The 26,675-nt window shown below is 50.4% G+C and overlaps 2 protein-coding genes across 2 annotated transcripts in view; both read left to right on the forward strand.

Moving 5' to 3' along the window:
- The first annotated feature begins 17 nt into the window (after positions 1–17).
- The window catches only part of Bmp8a (bone morphogenetic protein 8a), a 33,747-nt gene continuing 7,089 nt past the window's right edge, over positions 18–26,675 (forward strand). Inside the window, exons 1-3 of the mRNA XM_040756712.1 lie at positions 18–562; positions 19,214–19,403; positions 19,798–19,946. Coding sequence (XP_040612646.1) covers positions 238–562; positions 19,214–19,403; positions 19,798–19,946 — 664 coding nt within the window. The 5' untranslated portion in view covers positions 18–237. The remainder of the gene's footprint in view (positions 563–19,213; positions 19,404–19,797; positions 19,947–26,675) is intronic.
- Positions 21,199–22,946, forward strand: LOC121143943 (succinyl-CoA:3-ketoacid coenzyme A transferase 2A, mitochondrial-like). Its single transcript, XM_040756711.1, has one exon. It carries the CDS (start codon positions 21,257–21,259, stop codon positions 22,817–22,819), a length of 1,563 nt encoding a protein of 520 aa, XP_040612645.1. The 5' UTR covers positions 21,199–21,256; the 3' UTR covers positions 22,820–22,946.

Below are 26,675 nucleotides of genomic sequence, written 5' to 3' on the forward strand. Positions count from 1 at the left end.
GAAGCGCTCGTTGGTCTGTGAGGCTACAGGAGGTCCCGCTCCGGACACTTCGGGGGTCCGCACCACGGGAGCCCAAGTTGTTCTGCAGGACCTACGGGCTCAGGGACCGCTTGCAGAGCGCGTGGTACGCAGTCGCTGCAGAACTGCCCGCGACAGGTGCAAACTCAGGATCCGCTGCGCGGTTCGGTCCTCGCCATCGGGTGTCGCGGGTGGATGCGAGTCCGCTGAGCGTCCGAGATGGCCGTGCGTCCCGGGCCGCTCTGGCTGCTGGGCCTGGCTCTGTGCGCTCTGGGCGGCGGCCACGGGCCACGTCCCCCACACACCTGTCCCCAGCGTCGCCTGGGAGCGCGCGAGCGCCGAGACATGCAGCGAGAGATCTTGGCGGTGCTCGGGCTACCTGGACGGCCCCGACCCCGTGCGCCACCCGCCGCCTCCCGGCAGCCAGCGTCCGCGCCCCTCTTCATGCTGGACCTGTACCACGCCATGGCCGATGACGACGACGGCGGGCCCCCTCGGCCTCACTTGGGCCGCGCCGACCTGGTCATGAGCTTCGTCAATATGGGTGAGTGCGAGGAGAGCCCGGGGGGGGGGCGCAGTCTTCGTGCGGAGTGGGCAGGGCCGCCTGTCTGGGGATGAGATCCTTGGGTAGTGCAAGGCTCCCTAAGACAGGAAGCCAAGGTACAACAGAATCACAGGGAAGAGGCAACTGTAGGATTCGAGGCTGGAAGGTCTGAGGGCTAGCGCGGTTTCCCAGGGTCTTTGCCCACCAAGGCGCCCAGGAATGGGAATCTGGTGATGATACCCAGGTCCCTAGGCCCAGGTCCCCGGAAGACGGTTGGTCCTGGGAAGACTGATGAGTAAACAGAGGCTGTGATGCTGTCATTGTGATAAACGCAGCCCTGAAAAGAGGGACAAAGTTCAGTGTAGAAACCTGTGATCATATCATCAAAGTGACCATAGCTGACCCACACGCCCTGACGGCAGGTCCTTTCTCTACATCAGGAAGCGGGTGGGTGGGGTGCACTGTCAGGAGGCTGGAGTGGACAGACTCAGACCATGACTGTAGTTTTGTGGGACTGGGCCCCAGTACCTGGACCTTGGTCTGGCATGGAATGAGTGTTCAGGCCAGTGAATGATCCAAGGGGCAGCTGTGAGTCCACTCTCCTAAATTGTAGCTCTTCCTCTTTCCATGGGTCTCTAGACCTCAGGGCCACCTTTTATAGTCTTTTTTTTAATGTATGTGCATGAGCGTTTTGCCTGCATCTATGTCTCTGCACATCCGTGCCTGATGCTGGAACAGGCCGGAAGAGGGTATCCAGGGTCTGGAACTGGAGTTACAGACAGTTGTGAGCAGCCATGTGGGTGCTGGAAAATCAAATCCAGGCTCTCTGGAAGAGCATCCAGTGCTCTTAACTCCTGAGCCATCTCTCCAGCTACACCCACCACCTTTAAAAATATTTTCTTTTATGTATATGAGGTTTTGCCTTCATATATGTTGTGTGTACTGTGCGCATGCAATGACTCGTGGGGGCGGAAGAGGGCGTCAGATCCTCTGGGACTGGAGTCAAAGATGATAGGAAGTCATGAGCAGCAGCAGCAGGTGCTCTTAACCACAGTTAAGCCATCGCTCCAGTCCCAACCTCCAATAGTCTGAAAAGCAATTTCCAGAACACCCTTTCATCTCAGTTGGTCAGGTCCCCACCTGCTTTGCTGATGTTTGTGGTGGGTGGGGGCCTGGGCAGGCACTAGGCTGGGTCAGTCTGAGTACCAAGCCTTGAACTGAGAGCAGGAAGAGGGCTTTTCCATGGTCACCAGTCCCTGCACTGCATAGCTTAGCCTCCTGGCAGCCCCGCAAACAGCTACAGTCTCTCCTCTCATTGCCCAGGGATGGCCGGGGAGACATAGAGAAGCAGTGACTGCCCTGACATAGCTCTGTATCCAGTGCTAGGTTGGTGATATTCCTTCCAAGATGGGGAGCGCTTCTGAGAGGGTCTGGGCAGAGGAACACAGTGGACTGGACAGCAGGCTGTGTATCCTTAGCCACTTGTTTTCCTACCTGAAGGCGGGAAGAGAGGGCACCCAAGCCTCTCTTCCCCATCCAGAGCTGGTAGTGGCTGGGGTAGGGTAGAACATAGCGAGAAGGTAGCTATTCAGCCAGTAGCCCAGCTTCAAGGAGGGACTGTCTTTCTGCTTCGAGGGCAGGGTGGGGACTTAGGACGGACCACATGTGGGGCTGTAACTGTGTCTCCATCCTTAGGACAGGCTGACCCAGGGCTTAGGACTAAGAACTAAGGATAGAGTTGCCCAAGAATGTCCCCAGAGGAGCTGCTGATCAGAATGAGTCACCACCCAGCCCATGTTCTGCGCCCCACCCCCATTCTCTGGGCAAAACATGAACAGCTCTGGTGGGAACTGGTGCTGCTCTGCAACTTCAGGAAGTCTCCTGTCTCTGAGCCTAACATCTGTCCCTTTAAATGGGACTCCTTGGCCAGGCATGACGGCACACAACCTTAACTCCAGCATTCCGGAGGCAGAGGCAGGTGGATCTCTATGAGATCCAGGACAGTCAGCCAGAGCTATGTAGTGAGACCCTGCCTGAAAATAAATGAGTAAATGGGACCCCTAGTGACCTGTTCTCAAGGTTAGATGATTCACAGATGATCAAGAACAGGAACACAGCCTCCCTTCACTTAGAGTGTGACCCGGGGCCCGGCCACTGCCGGCCCCCAGTGTGAACAGGAATCAGGCCGCTGCCAACCCCTAGCCCTTCCACATGCAGTCCAGCTTTGCAAATAAAGCAATAAAACCTATGTGACTACATGTGGTGAATCACAACTGTAAACCTAACACTCAGGAGGTTGAGGCAGGAGGGTTGCCACAGCTTCAAGGCCAGCCTGGGCTACATCTTATGTTTAAAGCCATCCAGAGCATCAGAGTAACAGCAGACCCTGTTGAAAGAAAGTAGGAGGGAAGGAGGGAGGGAGGGAAGGAGGGAGGGAGGGAAATTAGCCCTGTGTATCTGTGTCTCATGCACACTGAAGCCCAGAAATAGATTCTAAAAGCCAACCAAAGGCTGTGTTACCCTTTGACCTTTACATTCTTCTGTTCCTCATTTGGTTGGGACAACAGCTTGTGAACCTGTTTTACCATCCTGTTTCATAGTCCCAGAGAGGATAAATAGCAGGACCAGGGACACACAGCATTTAGGTAACATCCACGTTGATGGTTTCTAAACCCCATTTCCCCCACACTGCCTGACCCCCGCCCCTGCCCCCAACCACTGCCTGTAGGATCTCTGGGATTATCCACAGGACTCTGCTAAATGCAGATTCAGGGTAGGTGACCCAGCAGAGCATTGTCTTCATTTTGGCACACTTGCCACACTAGTGAGCTGTCCCAGCCAGAGTGATGCGTGTTTGTTTTTTCAAGACAGACTCTCACTATGTAGCTCTGACTGTCCTGGAATTCACTATGTACACCAGGCTGGCCTTGAACTCACAGAAGTCTGCCTACCTCTCCCTCGTGAGGGCTGGGATTAAAGGCGTGAGCCACGATGCCTGTCTTAGAATAATTCTTCATCTGCTGATTACCAGGCCCGTGTGTCAGACACATGCCTGATGCCTTCTGTTGCCAAGCCCAAGCCCAAGCCGGAAGGAAGGTCAGGGCCCGGGAACCTGCACACCAAGGACAGCAGCAGCATCCCAGGATGGCAGTGGCTGTGACCCTATGGAGCAGTGTGACAGCATACTCCTGTCCCTGTGCTTGAAGAAGGGAGAGCCCTGAGCTAAGCTGGTCTCAGCACCAGACCCAACTCTTGTCCCCTCCTGATCCACCTCAGCCCCTACTCGTCTCCATCACTGTGTCCTCCCTTCTGTGGTTCTCTGTTTCTTGTTGGTGTCTGCAGTGATAGTGTCAGAAAAATGAAATGCCTCCCAGCCATGATGCTTGGCTCTGTTTCACTGACACCTGCTGTCCTCACTGCCCCATTCCTGGGCTGGGTGGCCTCAGGCGCTCCTGTCCTTCCTAAGGGCAAAAGGGGTCAGGAAGGACCAGCTCTGCTTACGTCTGTTCTGGATGGGGAAACTGAGGCACAACCAGCACTGACAGACAGAGTCCAGGCAGGGCCACATGGAGCCATCTACATGTTCATCGGTCCCTTTCCAAGCCCAGGAGTTTTCATTCCTGAGGCCTCAGTTAGCTGAGGGCAGGGCAGGAGCAGCGGTGAGCTGTGGTGGCCAGATCTGAGGGAGTGAGAGACCTGGCCTTCATGCTCATTTAAAACTCAGACCATCCACATCAGATATCATGTTCCCCTGGGAATCCTGATTCTACCAGCCCGTGCCCCTAGGCAACTGCTGTGATTCCTATCACCAAAGTCTCCCCTGGTCTGGCTCTAAGCTTCATAGAAATGGGGGGATTATGCAGTGTGTGGCCACCCTCGTGTGCTGTATTAACCCACTCCATGAATTTCTCTGAGAGTCACCCACATTCTTGTTTCCATCATTTGTAACTTCTGAGTTGCATGAATGGCCCACAGATGACACTTGTTCATTTTATCATTAATGGAGATTTGGTTGTGAATAAAGCTGTTCTGTGTCTGCAGTTCCAGGTGCTTAGGTGCCCCAGGCTGGAGGATCCTGAGTTCGAAGCAAGCCTAGGACACTCACTGAGGCTCTGTCTCAGAGAGAGAGAGAGAGAGAGAGAGAGAGAGAGAGAGAGAGAGAGAGAGAGAGAGAGAGAGAGAGAGAGAGAGAGAGAGAGAGACCAGGCCTGGAGAATTGGTTTAGAGTACAGAGAACTTGCTGCTCTCCCAGAGGACCTGATTTGGTCCTCAGCACCCATGTCAGATGGCTCACAACCCCTGTTACTCCAGCTCTAAGGGGATCTAAGTACTCTGGCCTCTGTGAGCACCTGCACTCCAGTGTGCATACCCACATATAGACAGATGATGTGCATATATACAATTACAAGTAATAAGAATAAATCATTTTTAAAAAGAAAAGATGAGGGTTGTAGCTTGGTGGTGGAGCCCTTGTGTGTTAGGCCCTGAGTTTAAGCCAGTACCAACAGGAAAAGTATCTCCTCATTCTCGTCCATCTCGTGTGTGTGTGTGTGTGTGTGTGTGTGTGTGCACGCTCGTGCATGCACATACATGTATGTACATGAGCACACCCTGGATATCAGATTTGAGGTCTTTCCCTTCCTAAGCAAATGCCCTTACCACTAAGCTTCACCCACGTCCGCCTCCATTTTTAGAGACTAGATAAGAAACTTCACCCCTGTTTTAAAAGAGGTGGGCAAGATTTCCACACACCTGACCTAGCCCAACTCTTCCATCCTGAGGAGGCAAGCTCCCCCATGATGAAGTCCCAGCCTGCATGGTACATCTCCTAGGGTGCTAGGCTTTCTCTGCCTGAGTTGGGGTCACAGACAGCCCTTCTTTCTCTTTGTCCTTGGGAAACAACTTAGAAATGACCCAAATGGGATTCCCCATGGCCCTCCCTCACCCCACCATATGCCACAGCCCCTGTGGGCAGGCACTCAGGGCAGGCTGGCAGAGGGGAAGGAGACGGCCCAGTAGGAGTCAGGGAGCACTGAAATGCATCAGGTGGGATGGAAGCCAGCCGGACCCATCTCTGTGGCACCAGCAGTGAGCACATCTCTGAGTGTCTCCTGACACCCCAGTTCCATGGGACCCAGCAGGAGGAAGGGGCTTCAGCATGTATTCTAGGGTCTTTGTGGACAGAACATGCTGAGAGTCACCTGTACCCCAATATGTCACCTGTTAAACTCCAGGTCCCCTCATTTCCATGGCCTGAGTCTGAAAGTCTATTGCACAGTACCCTGAGCTCATATATGACCTCAACGGAGAGCTGCCTCAGTTTCCCTGCCTCTGAACCCCACCCCTGAAGACCTTCCCAGTTCTGACTCAAATGTGTCCACACAGCCTGCCCACTGATGGGGGTCTCTCCAAAAGTGAGTCATGGGACAGGGATATAAGCAGGCGTGTGTCACCATGACTGCGCCTTTCTGGCACATTCCCACAGTTCAGTTCTTCCTTGAGTTTCTTCTGGAGGAATCGCACCCTTGCTCACATCTCCTGGGAATTATTTTTTACCTCGGCAGGCTTGATGTGGTGGCCTGTGCGGGTGTTCCCTTTTAATTTGGGGTCTGGAGCCAGCTGAGGACTGGACCAGTAATTATGTGTGCAGAGCCGCTTATGGAAACGGCCCGTGAAGAAAGTCAGTGCGGAGATTCAGCTGAAAATACCCCAGGAGGGAGCCTGGGCCTCGCCACAGCACCGAGGCTCCTGGTGGGAGAAATTCCTTCAGGTGTAGAATGCACAGATCAACAACCCCAGGGCCCCACCCTCCTCTGAGGTCCGGCACTAGCCCAGGAGCCCAGCGTCTTGTAAGTCTGGTGTGGGCCCCTCAGCCATTGGTACCAGCAGCATAGGACAGTCATGCCCAGCCTCTCCTCCTCAGGGCCTGGGGTCCTGTCCCCACCCTCAAAGTCCCCACCAGGAAAAGAAGTAAATCCCACAGCAAGTGCAGACATCAGTGGCCTCTGATGGAGACTCACTGTGACGTGGTTGTCAGGCAGACCAGCACCCCAGGCTCCAGTGTGAATGGTAGACACTGAGCCATGGGGAAGAACAGACGTCCCCTCTCTCTGTCCCCAGAACACAGTGGCTTGATGAGCAGGCTGCTGTAAGCCATCCATTCACTGGCCATGTTGAGTTACTGCCCTAAGGAGCTCACCATCTAGACGGGACACAACCCACAAGGGGTCAGACCACAGCCTTGTGTGAAAGGAGCCGAAAGAGCTGAGGAGGCTCCTCAGCTGGCCTGAGGGATAAGCAAACGTGTCAGTCAGGAGAGCGCGACCTAGGAAAGCAAGCTTGAGAACGCTGGGATGTGGGGAGGGTCTCAGGCGGACAGCACAGGAGGCTGTGGTGGGTTGACAGACAGCTTGCCGGGGTGGGGGGTGCTGAGACAGAGTGTACGCTAACTCTCACATGGGCCCTGAGGGGCCGAGGAAGGCAGGTAGCTTCAGACTTGTGAGAAGACCCCATTCTCTGAGGGCCAGCCACTTTGAGCAGAGGAAGGGGACTTCTGAGGTATTTCTTCTGGTCAGGAGCGGGACAGATTTAGGTTGTCTGGGTGAATCTAACTTTGTCTAGGAGAAACATTTGTGGGTGTCTTTCTGATCAACACAGGGTTTGGCATCTGGAGGTCTAGTCTGGCGGGATGGCGCAGGGCCCCAGATGGAGACTGGCAGGATGTGGACACTGCTGTGGCTGGGGAAGCCACCTCCTGTCCACAGTGGGCCTTTTCTGAAAGCATGGCATCTGGAGCTGGTTTTACTGGGGTCTGGAGAGGGAGGCCTCAGGCAGCTCAGATGGTAAACTCGGCTTCCCTGTTTACAGCTTTGCAGAGGGCAGCATGTTTGTCTCCATACTCAGCCCTCAGCTCTGTGGAGCTGCCTGTCTAGAGTCCTTGCTGGAGACTCCATTTTGCTTTCGTGTGGTGTGTGTGTGCGCGCGCGCGCGTGTGTGTGTGTGTGTGTGTGTGTGTGCGTGCGTGCGTGTGTGAGGGTAGCTATGTGTGACACATGTAGGCCTGAAGTTGACACTGGGTACCTTCTTTGACCACTCTCCTCCTTAGGTATTGACAGGGTCTCTCTCTGAACCCAGACCTTGCCAATTTCAGATAATCTAGCTAGCCAGCCTGCCCTGAGCGCCCTTTCTCTGCCTCGGGAGTGCTGGGACTTTCATATGGATGGTGCGGATCTGCACTCCAGTCTTCATGTTTGCAGTACAGTGACTTCACACTGAGCCCTCTCCCTAGACCCCACTGCTGGAGACTCGAGACATACATTGCTGCCTAAATGGCATCAGGCTTGCCTCTGAATGCCATAGACTGTCACAGCGTCAGCAACAATTGAACTGAATAAAATTCTTCCCAGGTCACAAGGTGTCTGGGATCACTGTATTGAGTTATTTGAGGTAAGGAACAAAGTGTCCTGTGAATGGCCTGGCCTTTCCTGTTACTCTGTGGTCCTCTTGTGCACTTCAGGCCCTGCCGCTGGATTCCAGCCATGCTGGCTACTTTAGGGTTCTCACACACACGCCCTGTATTTTTCAGGGTTTTTCTGCTGGGACAACTCTTCCTTCACCTCTCTGAATACTGGTTTGTTTGTTTTTTCATTTAATTTTTTTTATTGGGGCTGGAGAGATGGCTCAGCAGTTAAGAGCTTGTGCTTCTCTTGTAGACCTGAGTTCTATTCCCAGTACTCAGGTTGGGTCAATCGAAACCACCCAGCTCCAGGGAATCTAACGCCCTCTTGTGGCATCCAAGGGTACCTGCATTCATGTGCACATACTCTTTCCACACACAAAAAAAATAAAACAGATCATTTTTTAAAAAGTTAAATATGGCCAGGCGTTGGTGGCGCACGCCTTTAATCCCAGCACTCGGGAGGCAGAGGCAGGCAGATCTCTGTGAGTTCGAGACCAGCCTGGACTACCAAGCGAGTTCCAGGACAGCCTCCAAAGCCACAGAGAAACCCTGTCTCGAAAAACCAAAAAAAAAAAAAAAAAGTTAAATATCGAGCATTGGTGGCTCACACCTTTAATCCCAGCACTTGGGAGGCAGAGGCAGGTGGATCTCTATGAGTTCGAGGCCGGTCTGGTCTACAGAGCGATCCAGGACAGCCTCTAAACCAATACAGACAAACCCTGTCTCGGAAAACCAAAAAAGAAAAAAATTAAATATCTTTTATTGTTGTGTATGTGAGTACAGGTTAACACCTGCTACAGTGCACATTTGGAGGTCAAAGGACCAACTTTTGGTAGTCAATTCTCTTCTACTGTGGGTTCTGAGATCAAACTGTGATCATTAGTTAGTGGAGAAAGTCAAGCCATCTCACTGGCCTAGTTCTTTCTCTTTCTACAGTCTTGGCTCACCGGATTTTAAAATAGAACGTGGGTTGCCAGGGTCATCTGTAGACAGTGGCTCTCAGCAGGAAACATTTTGCCTCCGTGAGGATCTTAGGCAATATCTAGTCCTTGTCTGTTATTGCAGGAGGAGAAGGGGAGGGTCTATGTAGGCATCTGATAGGAGGTCAGGGATGCCGCTTAAAAGCCTGCAATACAGAGAATTATGCCCACAACAAGGATGTCCTGCCCAGATATCAGCATTGCAGAGCCAAGGCATCTGTGAAAGGCCAGCAATGTCTGATGCTATTTGCTGGTGTTAATATATGTGGTGTTTCGATATGTGTGTGTGTGTGTGTGTGTGTGTGTGTGTGTGTGCCTGCACATGTGTTTAGAGGTCAGGAAATTTAGTATTATTCCTCAGGACCTCTCTATCTTGTTTTTTCTGGCCTGGAACTCACCAATTAGACTAGGTGATTGGCTGGTAAACCCAGAGGGATCTGCTTGTCTATGTCTCCCCAGTGCTGAGGTTAGAAGCCCTTCTCACTGTACCTGGCTTGTTTTTTATTTTGTTTTGTTTTGTTTTTCCAAGACAGAGTTTCTCTATGTAGCTCTGGCTATTCTAGAACTCACTCTGTAGACCAGGCTGGCTTTGAACTCACAGAAATCTGCCTGGCTCTGCCTCTTGAGTGCTGGTGTTAAAGGTGTGCACCACCATATCTGGCTTTGTTTTTGTTTTGTTTTTTTTCGAGACAGGGTTTCTCTGTATTGTTTTGGAGGCTGTCCTGGAACTCGCTTGATAGACCAGGTTGGCCTCGAACTCACAGAGATCTGCCTGCCTCTGCCTCCCAAGTGCTGGGATTAAAGGAGTACGCCACCACCACCCAGCTTGTTTTTTATTTTAATGTGGGTTCTGGAATTTAAACTCAGGTCCTCATGATTCTCTCAGTGTCCCTCTGGCCATTAGGAAGCCCTTTCAATGTTGACTTCTTAGTATTCTTTTTTTTTTAATATTTGGGGGTTTTGTTTTTTTCTCCTTTCTCTCTCTCTCTCTCTGTCTCTGACTGTCTCTGTCTCTGTCTCTGTCTCTCTCTCTGTCTGTCTGTCTGTCTCTCTCTCTCTGCCTCCTCAAGACAGGTTGTCTCTGTGTATCTCTGGCTGTCCTGGAACTCGCTCTGTAGACCAGGCTGGCCTTGAACTCACAGAGATCCGCGGCCTCTGCCTCCCGAGTGCTGGCATAAGGCCAGAAGAAAGCATCAGACTCCCTAGAACTGGAGTAACAATTATTAGCTGCCAGCTGGGTGCTGGGAACTGAACCTAAGTTATCTGCAAAAGCAACAGGTGCGCTAACTGCTGAGCCATCTTTCCAGCCCCATTTTATCTTATTCTTACACTCTTTCACTAAGAATGTATAATCAAGCTGGGCATTGGTGGCGCACGCCTTTAATCCCAGAGCTCGGAAGGTAGAGGCAGGCGGATCTCTGTGAGTTCAAGACCAGCTTAGTCTACAGAGTGAGTTCCAGGACAACCTTCAAAACAATACAGAGAAACCCTGTCTTGAAAAAAACAAGCAAAAAAGAATGCATAGTCAAGTTACTCTAGTTTAAAATCACACACACACAAAAAAACACTTTCCTCATTGTATTAAACTACTGACACAATATACAATTAGTTCAATTACTGTGATTTGAATTTTGCTAGGTTTGCTCTTTATTTTTGCATTTGAATTGGTTTTTGTTTCATATTTCTTTGACATCCTTACAAAATGAATAAAGCAAGGAGCCTCGTCAAGGGGTCTGATTCCTTTTAAATGCCCTAAACTCTGTTTCTGCCTCATCTCACCACTCACAAGTTGTATTCTTTTTTTTTTTTTCATTTGTGGCTCAGCTCCCTATTTAAAATCTATAGTTGCAGAGCTGTGGCAGAAACTCAGTGGTTAAGACCTGGTTTGAATCCCTAATACTCATGCTAGAAACTGAACACAGCTTTCTATGCTATCACCCCAGCATTGGGAGGTGGACACAAGCAGATCTCTACAACCTGCTGGCCAGTCAACCTCACTGCATCTGGAAGCTTGCTGCTCAGTGAGAGACCCGGTCTCAAACACAGAAGGTGGAGAGTAACAGCAGAAGACACCCAATGTCCTGCTCTGGGTTCCACATGTGTGCACACAGGCACACACGCCATACATTCACATGCTTACCCAACACATATTACATATGTACCTGAACCTGTATGCATGATGGATGGATGTGTTCATAGTATTTCTACTCTTACCCTTTATTAGTAAAGGATGTGTTACCTACGTTGCTCCCCATGCTCTTTCTAGAGTTGTGATATTTCTAGAGAGCGTGTCATGATGGACTACACACTGTATGCTTCAGTGATGCTTCCAGCCGTGGGGCATCTTACTGAGAAGGTGTCCTCAATTCACAGCTTGTCTCCTATTGCTGTTTGGATTGCTTATGGTAGTCAATGCTGCAACAGCCTTGTACACAACTCTTTATGTATTTCTGTGACTGTCTTTGGGATATTTTCTTGGAAGTTGCATTTGGAAGTCAAAAAACTTCTAATTTTTCTTGATTCTTACTAACGCCCACTATAGGGATTACATCTCCTAAACCAACAAGGCATCATTTAAGGGAAGTGCTTTCCAACCATGGTCAGTTTTGCCTCACTGGGGGCCTTGAACAATATCCCGAGTCAATTTTGGTCATTGAAAATGGGGAGGGTACTGTGATCCTGCAAAAGGCTGTGGACATTGTTACCACACCCTTCCCTCTACAGGACAGTGCCTGTGACAGGCCAGCCCGAACAAGAATCTGGCTCAGGAGAACCATAAATGAGGAGCACACCCCAAGTGAGCAACTCTTGGAGGGTCCTAACCGAGAGGTCTTACCACCCTTAAAGTAACTCAGTTCCAGACTGGGTCTGAAGGCCAGAGTTCGAGCTCAGATTATTGTAAGAGCTGTGTCATTATGAACACAGAGAACAGGTGCATGCTCAGGTGTGGGCTAGCTTATTCCTTGACTGTGGCCACTGAGTCAACCTAAAAATGACACCCAGTAGTCATGAACAACCTGGTACTCAGATTCTGCTCTCTAAACACCCCTCCAGCAAAGGAAACCAAGCTCCCTGGGGAGAGGTGGAGCCTACAGCATCAGATGGAGACTATGATGCCAACAGTCTCAACATAGAATGAAAGAAGGAGCCTTGTGTGACAGTTCATACTTGATTTCAGAATTTAGGAAGACTGTGACTTTGAGGCCAGCCTGGGCTACCATAGTGAGACCCTGTGCCAGGAAGGAAGGGAGGGAGGGGGAAGAAGGGAGTAGTAGTGTAGGGTGTTAGCCTATGGTATAAAATAAACAGCCATTAATCCATAGTGATGTTAATGTAATTAAGAAAAGGGGCTGGGTGGTGGCGGTTCACACCTTTAATCCCACCGCTTGGGAGGCAGAGATAGGTAGATCTCCATGAGTTCAAGGCCAGCCTGGTCTAAGAGTGAGTTCCAGGACAGCCAGAAAAAAAGAGAGAGCAAGAAAAGACAACTCTTAATAAATGAGGAAGGAAGCTGGGTGGTGGTGGTGCATGCCTTGAATCCCAGCACTCCGGAGGCAGAGGCAGGTGGATCTCTGTGAGTTCAAGACCAGTCTGGTCTACAAGAGCTAGTTCCAGGACAGCCTCCAAAGCCACAGAGAAAACCTGTCTCAAAAAACTAAAAAAAAAAATAAATAATGAATGAGGAAGGAAACAAAACACTGTTGCAGATGCTGTAGAGTGATGAGGCAAGACTTGCTTGTGGATGTTAGCACAGATTTAAAAAGAAACAAGTTATTCGAACCCTGGAACTGGAGAGATGGCTCAGCCATTAAGAGCGCTTGCTCCAGAGCACTCAGGATTGCTTCGCAGCACCCTCATGGCAGCTCACAAGTATCTGTAACTCCAGTTCCAAGGGATCTGATGCCCTCTTCTGACCTTCCCAGATACCAGGTACACTTGTGGTGCATGGACATACAAGCAAGGAAAAAAACCCCATACACAAACACTTAACATAACAAGGAAAAAACCCCCATACACAAACACCTAACATAACAAGGAAAAAAACCCCATACACAAACACTTAACATAACAAGGAAAAAAACCCCATACACATACACTTAACATAACAAGGAAAAAAACCCCATACACATACACTTAACATAACAAGGAAAAAAACCCCATACACATACACTTAACATAACAAGGAAAAAAAACCCATACACAAACACCTAACATAACAAGGAAAAAAACCCCATACACAAACACTTAACATAACAAGGAAAAAACCCCATACACATACACTTAACATAACAAGGAAAAAACCCCCATACACATACACTTAACATAACAAGGAAAAAAAACCCATACACATACACTTAACATAACAAGGAAAAAAACCCCATACACAAACACTTAACATAACAAGGAAAAAAAACCCATACACAAACACTTAACATAACAAGGAAAAAACCCCATACACATACACTTAACATAACAAGGAAAAAACCCCCATACACATACACTTAACATAACAAGGAAAAAAACCCCATACACAAACACTTAACATAACAAGGAAAAAAAACCCATACACAAACACTTAACATAACAAGGAAAAACCCCATACACATACACTTAACATAACAAGGAAAAAACCCCCATACACATACACTTAACATAACAAGGAAAAAAAACCCATACACATACACTTAACATAACAAGGAAAAAAACCCATACACATACACATATCATAACAAGGAAAAAAAACCCCATACACAAACACTTAACATAACAAGGAAAAAAACCCCATACACAAACACTTAACATAACAAGGAAAAAAACCCCATACACAAACACTTAACATAACAAGGAAAGCCTGAAAATATCTTCCCCATATTATAAAAGGAAAAGTGGTAACATCATAGCAGGGGAAATCTGGCAGGCACCAAGGAATTGGTTGCTGTCATGGACATCATGTTGTGTAACATGCCGCTTGTGCCATCCTCCAAAGTGCAGGCTCACCATTCTCACCAGGAGAAAACGCCACCAGCACCCTTCAAAGAGAGGTAAGGGAAGACTAGCAATTGTGACAGATCAGAGGAGCCCACAGAGAAATGACAAGAAAATGACAAAAAGAGATGCAATGTGATCCTGGACTACAGCCTGAAGCAGAAGGAGGCATTAGAGAGAGAAGCCTGGTTCCGTTGCTGATCTGGTATTGATCTCCTCTTCTTCCTGATAGTCTAGATTGGGTTCAGACAGTGTTAGTAGCAGAACTTATAGAAGGAGTAAGAGATCTCTGCTATTCTTGTGACCTAAATAGTTAAAATTATTTCAGAATAAAGTCAAGAACATAAAGTGGTCCTACAATAGTCCCTGCGATATTCCCAACCCCACTTCTCCCCACCCCTCAAGGACACCCTCTACCTCTGTAGTGCAGACTGGCCCAACTCACCCTGTACCCAGGCTAGCTTTGAACTCAGTTGGCCTCTTTCCTTTGCCTCTAGACTGCTGTGATTACAGGACAGTGTACCATGCCTGTGGGTATGTATATCTAGATAAGTAGATAGAAACACACACACACACACACACACACACACACACACACTGAATTAATGAATTAATGTAATTTAAAATGTGATGAATAAGTGAAGTAATCTTTGTGAATGTTATTAGGGAAAATGAATGCAGAACCCAAAGGATTAAAACAAACAAATGATTATTTTATGTATGCGTATGCCTGTGTGCATATATGTGCACGTGTGTGTGGGAGCTCTCTGGCCAGAAGAAGGCATCACACCCATTGGAACTGGAGTTACAGGTGACTATGAGCGGACAAGTGAGTGCTGGGACTGAACCCGGGTTCGCTGCAGTAGCAATACATGCTTTTAAGCTCTGAGGCATTTTGCCAGCAAAATTGAAGCATTTTATAAAGCTGTCAGAACCATGAGAAAAAAACATCCAGAACCTTCTCCCACATAGCCCAAAGAAACATCTGGGGACACCCCCCCATTTATACATTATTAACTGCACAGGGAGGAACTTCTTCCACATACCCCAAAGTGACATTCTGGGACATCCCCAACACTTATCCATTATTAACTGCACAGGGAGAGACACCCTACTCAGAGACAGCACTCCAACCACCACTCCTGGAGTCACCTCTGAGAATTCCTGGAAGGGCGTATCTCACATGGTCAGGATGCAGGACAGTGGCCAGGAAATTGTCAGTGTGCCCCCCAGTCTATCCGAATCTTCCAGGGACCGAGTTTTGCTAGCGCCACAGTCACCAACAGGATTTTACTGGGAAAACCCAAGAAACCACATCTTCCAGGCCATGCCCTTTCCCAAATTCACTCAGTGGACTCTACAGCCTGGAAGTACAGCAGGCCTCTTATTTGCTTCTCCTGGTCATCTGTCCTGCTTTTGGCTAATTCTAACTCATTTTTACACCTTTGCTTTCATCAGCACATGGTGTCAGGATGTTGTGATGGAGAGAGCCCTGCTGAGAGCTAGGACTCCGGGGTCCCATGCCCACATGTAACGAAAGTTCAAATGCTACACAATGCTCTTGTCCCAGCCGGAACATTGTTGTGGGACTACCTCTTGGAGTCTCGGCATCTTTGGGAGATTCCAGACCTTAATTTATGGGAAGGTGAGGGATGGACATGCGTGGAAAGGGAAATGCTTTTCATGGTGATCTTTTGGCACCATATTCAAGGTTCCCAGTGAACTGTCAAAGACCAGATGGGTGGAAAGATGGCACCTTGAAACCTTCCACAAATATGCCTTTAAGATGACATATTTTCATGGCATGGTTTCTTGTTCATACTTTTGTTGTTGTTGTTGTTGTTTGTTTTTCGAGACAGAGTTTCTCTGTGGCTTTGGAGCCTGTCCTGGAACTCACTCTGTAGACCAGGCTGGTCTCGAACTCACAGAGATCTGCTTGTCTCTGCCTCCCCAGTGCTGGGATTGAAGGCATGCACCACCACCACTGGCTCTTGTTCATACTCTTGTTTAGAAAAATAAAATTGAGGGCTGGAGAGATGGCTCAGCAATTAAGAGCACTGGCTGCTCTTCCAGAGGACCCAGGTTCAAATCCCAGCACCCACATAGTGGCTCACAGCTGAGTGTAACTTCTGTTCCAGGGAATCTAATGCTCACATACAGACATGTGCAAGCAAAACACCAATGTTACATGAAATAAAACATACATTTTAAAAAAATTTATAAGAAAAATAAAATTGAGCCAGAAGTGGTGGCACATGCTTTGAGCCAGGGCTGGAGTGGCAAAGGCAGGAGGATTTTTGTGAGCTCAAGGCTGGCCTGGTCTTCATAGCTAGTTCCAGGATTGCCAGGGCTACAAAGAGAGATCCTGTCTCAAAAAGAAAAGAGGAAAAAAAGAAAATATCGTATGTGTATCCTGCTCTTCTGTGGCTTTGCCTTTCAAGCACACCCTTCAGATGGGGCTCTCTGAGGACTGTCCCATTGACACATGGGCTCTCTGAGGACTGTCCCATTGACACATGGGCTCTCTGAAGACTGTCCCATTGACACATGGGCTCTCTGAGGACTGTCCCATTGACACATGGCTTCTCTGAAGACTGTCCCATTGACACATGGCCTCTCTGAAGACTGTCCCATTGACACATGGGCTCTCTGAGGACTGTCCTGTTGACACATGGGCTCTCTGAGGACTGTCCCGTTGATACATGGGCTCTCTGAAGACTGTCCCATTGACACATGGGCTCTCTGAAGACTGTCCCATTGACACAGGGCTCTCTGAAGACTGTCCTATTGACACAGGGCTCTCTGAAGACTGTCCCATTGACACAGGGCTCTCTGAAGACTGTCCTATTGACACAGGGCTCTCTGAAGACTGTCCCATTGACACAGGGCTCTCTGAAGACTGTCCCATTGACACAGGGCTCTCTGAAGACTGTCCTATTGACATGTGGGTTTTCTGAGGACTGTCCTATTGACACGTGGGTTCTCTGAGGGCTGTCCCGTTGATACATGGAGAAAGTTGAGAAATTGGAGCTCAGATGATTGCTACTCATCCCTCAGTTCCTGCACTTCTGTAGCCCTGCATGCAGAGGATCCCCATGTGGTCTCCCTTCATATAGACATGCTAAGATCATACAGGGGATGGCCCTGGGAGCTGCCATGGCAAACGAGCTATGCTTCTCAGTGCTACCGCATGACTAAAGCAGAGACAGCTGTTGAGAAGTCCCACTGGAAAATCGAGGCCCCAGCAAAAACTCTGCAGTGCCCCTGCCCCCCTTTCCAAACTCTAGTTAGCACAGAGCATGCACCATTCTGCAAAGAAAAGGATGCTTCCTTGAGCCACTTCCAGCAGCAGAGTCTGTTTTGGTGTGGTATCCCAGGACTTTTTATCTACTTCAGACGAAAATCACATCCATTGTTCTAAAAACTTCCCAGATCAGCCTGCTGGTCATAATGCACGCCTTTGATCCCAGCACTCAGGAGGCAGAGGCAGGTAGATCTCTGTGAGTTCAAGGCCAGCCTGGTCTATAGAGTGAGTTCCAGGATAGCCAGGACTACACAAAGAAACTCTGTCTCGGGGAAAAGAAAATCGACAAACAGAAACCTTCTCAGATCCACTGCTTGTCTGGAACAACCAAAGCAGAGTTTCCTGTGCTGGAGTCCCTGGCTCTTCATTTCACAAACCCATAGCACAGAAGTCTGGAAGGGAGAGCCAGTGCAATCCAAGAGTATTTCAAGACACACATCATTAAGGGATGGTGGCCACAGAGCTCAGGGTCAGTCCCCAGATAAACCCCAGGATGCACCTGTGTGTCCCACTGTGTCCTGAAAAAGGTAGGAGGAGGACACATGAGGATAGATATTCACTGCAGGAAAAAAAGCCAGGCCAAGGCTCAGAACCCACCCTCAATGACGCCTGCTATGTCTCATTCTCTCTAGACTTTTGGGCTGGCATGTGCTGTGTGTCCACCATCTTTAAGTGCTGTGGGACACTGTCCATTCCTTCCTCTCCCTTTCCACCTGCTTCTGCCCAGATGTGCCTGTCCCTTGCTCTGCCCAGCACATCTGTATTCCATTCATCACTGGACCAGGACTCTAGGGAGAGGACAGGAAGTGCTCCTCACACCCGCTCACCCTGGTGCTTTTTAAAACCTGGCTTGTGGTCACTGAGCCCATAGCCACAGAGAGGATTTTTTTAAAAGACTAAACCATATAATTAAAATCTCTGTTGGGTTTTGGGGACAGTGCTGGGCGGCTCCCCACCCCTTCTTTCCGGAAACACAGATTTTTGGCATTTGAAAGTGACAAGCGGCTGAAATGAGGCTGCCCAAAATATACCATCCTGGGCACATCATTGCAGCTGGGGAGCAGGTTTGTTTTTTTCTAAAATCTTTGCCTTTGCCATAGGGAGCACAGTCAGCTTCCATCCTGAGCTCCTCCTCAGCTGTCACCCTAGACTGCCATTACCTTCATTCACCTCCAGCAGCTCTTGTACGGGGTCCCTTAGACCACATGGCTCCCACTTGCACAGCCTTGCTCCCAGCCCTGGATTTCAGCCAAACCCACTGCTACACCCAACGGCCATGATCTACAGACAACTCCCCTCTGCCTAGCGCATGCTTGGCCACTGCCCAAGACGCCTTTTTGTCCATCAGTTCAGATGTCACCATTTCCTCTTGCTTTCTGCCTGCCTTCTTCCCTTTGTCCTCCCATCAGATCCTTCTGGCACTGGTTGCCCCTCCCTTTTTTAAGGTCCTTCTGCTACTGGCCTTGTAATGTGGCCTGCATTCTGCACATCTCTCTCCCAGGACACCGAGGGAAATGCAAACAGAACTAACAGTCCAGATCAGCTGTCAGATCTGAGCTCTCACACCCACCCTCTCATCAAGGACAGACTTTGGGAGTCCTCTGTCCCACCGAAATTCAGCCAATTATGTCCCTGTAGATAGGGTTTCCCCCCTGGAGCCCTGGGGATTTTCAGCCTTGGGACCAATGTCCTTCTCACCATTGGCCTAGGAGCTCTGAGAGGAGGTGCTGTGATTCATCGCTGGTCCAGGGGCTGCTGAGCACTTGCTGAGTTTCCCACGACACACCTCCTGGGGCCTGGAGTGCTCCCAGAGCAGATCACAAGCTGCTTGTAGAGCAGGAGCGGGCCCTACCCAGACAACTTCTCCTCTGAGCACAAGCCATAGCTCCTGGTGACCACCCCACTCCCACTCTGTCTTCCAGTGGAACATGACCATACCCTGGACTACCAGGAGCCACACTGGAAGGAATTCCTCTTTGACCTAACCCAGATCCCTGCTGGGGAAGCTGTCACGGCTGCTGAGTTCCGGATATACAAAGAGCCCAGCACCCACCCGCTCAACACAACCCTCCATGTCAGCATGTTCGAGGTGGCCCAGGAGCACTCCAACAGGTACCTTCCCTCTGCCAGGTGCCCACCCCACCTCAGGGTCTCATGGCCTAGGCTCCGGCAGGGCCTGTCCAGGTGCATTTCCTAGAAAGGAAAGGGGCTCACGCTGGGAGAGGCGCCTCAGACATGAGAAAGGGGCTTGGTCTGGAACTCCCTGCCCTGCTGGTAACTGTGGAGCCCTCAACAGGTCACAGCACTGAGCCACGGTGCCAGTGTCCCCACCAGCACACGGACACAGTAAAATGCCAGGGGTTGGTTGTCGGTGAAATGTGGTAGCAAAGGAGGCCAGCCCAGAGCCAAGCAGGGAAGAGGCTCTGAAAGTGGTCCCCAGGCAGGCACAAGATACAGGCAGGTGTGCCGACCTCAGCCTTGGTTAATTGTTCTTTCATGTCCACAGGGAGTCTGACCTGTTCTTTTTGGATCTTCAGACGCTCCGATCTGGGGACGAGGGCTGGCTGGTGCTGGACGTCACTGCAGCCAGTGACCGCTGGTTGCTGAACCATAACAAGGACCTGGGACTCCGCCTCTATGTGGAAACCGAGGATGGTGAGGCTCCAGGCCTTAGCAGGGAGCTGCCCTGGGGGTCTTGGGAGATGGTTCCAGCAGAGGCTGCCGGCCTACTACACAGACCCCTCTCCCTGGGCCATGCTTGGCCTTTCTTGAGGACTCAGTGGGTAGAGTGATGAGGTCCTGGATGGGGGAGGCCCCAGCCAGGGCTGCCTTCCTGCCCCTCCTAATAGCAACTGTAGCAACTGACTTCCTGAGAGCCAGCTCTGGTATCCTTTGGGGAGAGGGGGCTTCTCCATGGGCAGCAGGTTCCACTCTGAGAGGTTCTGTACTGAGAAGGCGGGTGGGGGGATCTGCACTCCAGGTTCTGCAGTGTTGTAACTCAGTACCCGAGCCTCAGTTTCCTCATCTACACAGGGTTATAGTCACTGATTCACTCACAGGATTTTTGTGGGACATTTCCTTTATGTAGTGAGGACAGAAAGGGGACTGGCTTGTCTGGGGTCCACCAAAGGCTGGAAGGATAGCTTGGAAGGAGGGGGGCAGAGAGGTGGCAGGAGTCACCCTGAATTAGGGAAAACTGGCAAGATACTTGAAAGTTTAGAGCAGTTTAACACAAGTGGGTGACAGATGTGACTGGGACTTTAAAAGACCAGGCTAAGGTGGGTGTTGGTAGCACATGCCTTTAATCGAGCAGAGACAGAGACAGGTAGATCTCTGTGAGTTCGAGACCAGCCTGGTCTACGAGAGCTAGTTCCAGGACAGCCTCCAAAGCCACAGAGAAACCCTGTCTCAAAAAACAAAAAAACAGTGCCGGGCGGTGTTGGCGCACGCCTTTAATCCCAGCACTCGGGAGGCAGAGGCAGGCAGATCTCTGTGAGTTCGAGGATGGGCTGGACCGATAGCCTCCAAAACAATACAGAGAAACCCTGTCTCGTAAAAACCAAAAAAATCTTAAAACAAAACAAAACCCCCCAAAAAAAAAACAAAAAAGAAAGAGAACATAAATAGATAAATAAACAAATAAATAAAATGAACAGGCTAACTTCAGTCCCTCAAGGAGGGGGCTCCGAACCCCACCCCCAGGTGAGCTCCTGGGTACCACGGGGTCACAGCGCTGGCAGCTAGTTGTCAGCAGCAGGGTTTCCAATGCCTGTCCAAGCTGTTGTGAGACAGGCCAAGCCACAGAGATGGCCAAGGCTGTCCTCAGGGTGAGACCCGTGGCGATCCTGGTCGGTGTCCTCCCTGCTCTGTGACGCAGCACAGAGGTAACGTCAGGCAGGATCACAGGGTGCACCGGGCCTTTCCCTCTCTGTTCGGGTCCTGGGAGCCCGCGTGGCGAGTGGACGATGGCGGCGCTGAGGCTTCTGGCGTGGGCGCTCCCGCGCGGGGTCTCTGCCCGCTGCCCACGGCCCGCGCTGCCCCACCGCCTTGCCCTCCGCTTTGCTAGCGACCGCTGCGGACGCGTCCACTTCTACACGGATCCGGTGAAGGCGTTGGAGGGCGTCAAGGACGGGGTGACCATCATGCTCGGGGGCTTTGGGCTCTGTGGCATCCCCGAGAACCTGATCAGTGCGCTGAAGACCAAGGGCATAAAGGACCTGAAGATCGTCAGCAGCAACGTGGGCGTGGATGACTTCGGCCTGGGCGTCTTGCTGGCCTCCAAGCAGGTCAAGCGCGTGGTGTGCTCATACCTGGGGGAGAACCAGCTGTGCGAGCAGCTGTACCTGGCCGGCGAGCTGGATCTGGAGATGACGCCGCAGGGCACCCTGGCCGAGCGCATCCGCGCAGGTGGCGCAGGCGTGCCCGCCTTCTACACGCCTACGGGCTATGGCACGCTGGTGCAGGAAGGGGGCGCTCCGATCCGGTACTCGCCCGATGGCCACCTGGTCACCCTGAGCCAGCCGCGGGAGGTGCGCGAGTTCGGCGGCCGCCACTACCTGCTGGAGCACGCCATCCGCGCCGACTTCGCTCTGATCAAGGGCTGGAAGGCCGACCGCTCCGGCAACGTGATCCTCCGGGGCAGCGCGCGCAACTTCAATGTGCCCATGTGCAAGGCCGCGGACATCTCGGTGGTGGAGGTGGAGGAGATCGTGGACGTGGGTTCTTTCCGTCCGGAGGACATACACATCCCAAACATCTACGTGAACCGCGTGATCAAGGGACCGAAGTACGAGAAGCGCATTGAGCGCCTGACCACGTGCGATTGCCAACCAGCGGCTATGAGCAAGCAACAGGAAGCCTCCAGGACCCGCATCATCAAGCGCGCAGCTCTCGAGTTTGAGGACGGCATGTATGCCAATCTGGGCATCGGGATCCCACTCCTGGCCAGCAACTTCATCAGCCCCAAGATGACGGTCTACCTGCACAGTGAAAACGGGATCCTGGGCTTGGGCCCGTTCCCTTCGAAAAATCAAGTGGATGCCGACATCATCAACGCGGGCAAGCAGACGGTGACTGTGATTCCCGGGGGCTGTTTCTTCGCCAGCGACGACTCTTTTGCCATGATCCGCGGGGGACACATCCAACTGACCATGCTCGGTGCCATGCAGGTTTCCAAATACGGTGACCTGGCCAACTGGATGGTGCCAGGCAAGAAGGTGAAGGGCATGGGCGGTGCCATGGACTTGGTGTCGGGTGACAAGACCAAAGTGGTGGTCACCATGGAGCATTGCACCAAGAAAAAGCAACCCAAAATCTTGGAGAAATGCACCATGCCGCTGACTGGCAAGCGCTGCGTGGACCTCATCATCACCGAGAAGGCCGTGTTTGACGTGGACCCGAAGAAGGGGCTGACGTTGATGGAGCTGTGGGAGGGATCGTCGGTGGAGGAGGTTAAGGCCACCACTGGCTGTGCCTTTAAGGTGTCCTCCGACCTCAAACCTATGCAGCAGATCAAACCTGATGCTTGAGGAGCCCTGACTCCTTCCTCCAGGGCTGATTTGTGAAGGAGTTAGTGACCACTGGCTCTCGGGCTTCCCGCTGCCAGATGGTATCTTCTCAAGAGCCGAGTGATTTTAATTAAAAACCCTAAGCTGAGCCTGTGTGTCTAACTAAAGCCTTGCGCTAAAACCATTGAGGACACTGCCCCCCATCTCCCACTTTCTGTGACCTTCACATACAAGGCTCCAGCTCATCCCCTGACAGGTGTCAGCGCTGCTGAGTCATGAGGCCTGGAGAAGAGCACCGGGGCAGAACAAATCCCAAGTTCACCTGGTGCTGCTTCACTGCCGCCACGGAATGCAGACCTGTGGGTCTGTGGGCAGCAGGAACTCCGGTTTCTCTTCCTGGGCCCTCGTTTCTGCTCCTGATTTTGTTTCCCTGAATCTGCCCCCACCCATTTCCTCCCGGAAGCTGCATAGGTGTCCCTAGAAGGGAGGCGGGCCTGTCGCCTTGGGATGAGACTGAGGGAAGATGGTTGGGGCTGGTACTGGAAAATTCACTGTACATTAGCAGTCCCAGCATGTGTCCCGAGAGGCCTGGGCTTAGCACAGGTGGTCTAGAATCTAGTCATTGCCATGGATGGATTCTCACCTAGTAAACTGCAGTGTCTCCTGTTGTCCCTACAATACTGATATTCCGTTCTGAAGTCCAGCTGGCCTCCCTTCTTAATCCCAATGTGGCAGCTCTGGGGTCTGTCATTCTGAGTCTGTAATTTCATGGTGAAAGTGAAAAAAGTTATAAAGAGGTGTGTGTGTGTGCGCGTGTGCGTGTGTGTGAGTGTGCATGCATGTGTGTATGTGTATGCATTTGTGTGTGCGTGTGTGAGTGCATGTGTGTGAGTGTGCATGCATGTATGTGTATGCATGTGTATGTGTGCGTGGGTGTGTGTGATTGTGCATGCATGTATGTGTATGCATGTGTATGTGAGTGTGTGTGAGTGTGTGTACGTGTGTGTGTGTGTGTGTGTGTGTACCCTGAGAAAGCACTCCCCCACCATGCTTTTCTCCCAGAGCTGGGAAGCCTGGGGTCTTCCACCAGATAGGGTCCTACGTGATGATGGGGGCAAGGAGCCGATCTGGGAGGGAAGCTGCACTCCGGTTTGGACAAGGAGCAGCTTCGCTGGGCCTATCAGATACAGAACTGTGCAAGAGTGGCATCGGTCCCATGGGCGTCTGCCCCACCTCACGCAGTCTCTGCCTTGTCTGGGCAGGGTAGGAGTTACTTGGCTCTGCAGCTGCTTGCTCCAGGCCTTGAACAGCTGATGCCGTCTCTGGTTTTAGTTTGTGCACCTATAAAATAGGAACCTCGGTTTCGCTGCATCCGTGGGCTCTCAGTGCAGCTCACCTTGCCCTGAGGGCCTCCAGCACCCATGCAGGCCAGCTTTGCACTCTAAAGGCTCCTTCGTTACACAAGACCAGTTTCATGAAAGAAAACAGATGTGGCTGAACCTGGAACACTGACGCCCTCTGTGTTCCTCTAAGCCAGGGCTCCGGGACTCTGCAGTAAGTAGCAGGGACACCGGGCCTGTCCTGGGTCTAAACCTGCCCCTTGTGTTACTTGCAGGGCCTGACACTGTGGCTTTCACCACCCTTCCTGCTCCCAGCTACTCCATCCTCCTAGTGTGTGGCCCTGGGGCCCTTCCTGTCTTTCTTCACCTGCCTGAAGCTCTCTCTGCCCCCTCATACCACCTGCTGCCCCACCATCTTCTCTGGGCCCCATTCTTCCTGCCTGACCTCACCAGAGACTCTGTCCCAGGCCCTTTGTCCCACATCTCTTAGCCACAGTCCTGGGATGGAGTCTCACAAGCCTAGCACATTTGTTAGTGGCAGGTGAAGTCATAAGTCAAAGGTTGTATTGATTAGTTTTTCTTTCAAGTGGCTGGTGGACATCTGGTGTAGAGCCCAGTTGCTGACGTAGTGACCTTTGAGTGGACAGTGGCCTTCACTCCGTGTATAATGAAGAGCCTTTTGGCGTACAAGTGGAGCTAACAGGCCTGAGTGTGCGCGCACATATGAGTGTTCTGTTTCGCTACGGTTTTGTGTTGGGATTTTATGTAGGAGTTCGTGCTTACCAGGCAGGTGCTCTGAGCTGTGGCCTCAGCCCTTTGGCTTCTTTTACATTCTTTTACAAGCACTGGGGTAGAACCCAGGATGTTGAGCATACTGAGCAAAAACACAGATCCACATTGTTGTCTGAGATTTTGTATCTGCACCTACAGGCATGTACATGTGTGTATCGGCGCTTGTTACATGTCAGCTGAACAGTGATGCTGTGTTTGGTGATATATAAAGTGAACATTGTTGGGCTTTGGTGTAAGGAATCTCACGGGCACAAAGGGAACTGTTTCTGAGTTCTAGCATGACACCAGAAAGGAAGCTGACTGTCTGTGGGAGGTGACCCCACCCAAAGTGAGCTGCCGTGTATGGGTGGTTTTCCTGGAGGAAGTTCTATGGGAAAGGTTTGCAATGCTAACCCTTTACAACTTAAACCAACAGGACAGAAGTAGCCCAGGATATGAAAGGAGAGCTCTGGAACTGTGAAGGGGTGTTGAGTGCTGCCTTCCCGTCAGCCTAGTTCCAGAGCCGCATCAGTCCCAAATGAACACACAGGAGGCTATATTAATTATGAGGCTGTTGGCCGCTTGCTTGTTTTCTTACTGGCTATCTCTGACTTAAGTATTTACCCCATAATTGTTAATCTAAGTATTTCTCTTACCAGAGAAAGGGTCTGGACCTCTTAATTCTATGGCAGCTACTTGATGTCTGCCTGTGCCTCTCTTTCCCAGAATCCTCCTCAACTCCTAGTCCCACCTATCTTGCTTCCCTATTGGCCAACAGTGCTTTATTGACATATACACAGGACTTCCCCATCATCTCCTCTTTTATGTCTAAATAAAAAGAAAGGTTTTAACTTTAACATAGTCAAATTATATATAACAGAACAGTTATCAAGTAAGAACATAGTTACAATATTTTGTTCATTAACATTTAGTAAGATTGCCGGGCGATGGTGGTACATGCCTTTAATCCCAGCACTGGGGAGGCAGAGGCAGGTGGATCTCTTGTGAGTTCCAGGCCAGGCTTGACCGACAGCCTCCAAAACAATACAGAGAAACCGTGTCTCGTAAAAACCAAAAAAAAAAATTTAGTGAGATTTAAAGAAGATATTGTCTATCCTATCTTTGTGAGTCTAAAGTCTTATATGTAACTTACCTTTTACCATAACTAAGGAAAACTATGATTATAACTATCTGTCTTCAACTCCATCAAAGACCACAGAAGGATAATATATAAACATATAGGATTGACAGAGACATCTTGCCGTCTGGACAGTCACCTGAAGTTCCTCTGTAACATTGGGGCATCCATATTCAACCCATAGGCCACAGTATGTCTGGAAGACTTCTCAGCAAAGCAGGAAATTTTAAGCTGTCCATCTGGAATGGCAGTCTGTCAGTCATTTTCTGTGTCCTGCAGAAAGTCTGGCAGACTCTTCCATGAAGCAGGAACCCTGAAGGACTGTTTGAGATTAGCAGTCACTTTCCTGTGGGTCCTGCATGTCTAGTTTATACAGCAATAGTCAAGCAGTCTAGGCAAGAGTAGTTTCTTGCCCAAATGGCTAATCTTGCCATGTTGAAAGCAAACTCCATAACGAGTTTCTTTGATGCCCATCTTCCAGGAGCGACATTTCTCATTGTCAAGAAAAACCCTAAACCATTTTAAATGCCATTTTCTGAAGGTCTTTGAAAGGTTTGAAGACTATCTCAAATCTATCTCTATATATTTAGAAAACCTAACTTACCTAACTATAAGTTCTGACTATTAT

This window comes from Mesocricetus auratus, unplaced genomic scaffold (genome assembly GCF_017639785.1).
Source record: "Mesocricetus auratus isolate SY011 unplaced genomic scaffold, BCM_Maur_2.0 Super-Scaffold_100014, whole genome shotgun sequence".
NCBI lineage: Eukaryota > Metazoa > Chordata > Mammalia > Rodentia > Cricetidae > Mesocricetus > Mesocricetus auratus.

What these genes read in the sequence shown, in the direction of transcription:
- LOC121143943 (XM_040756711.1), top strand. Translation starts at nt 21,257, where the DNA reads ATGGCGGCGCTGAGGCTTCTGGCGTGGGCGCTCCCGCGCGGGGTCTCT.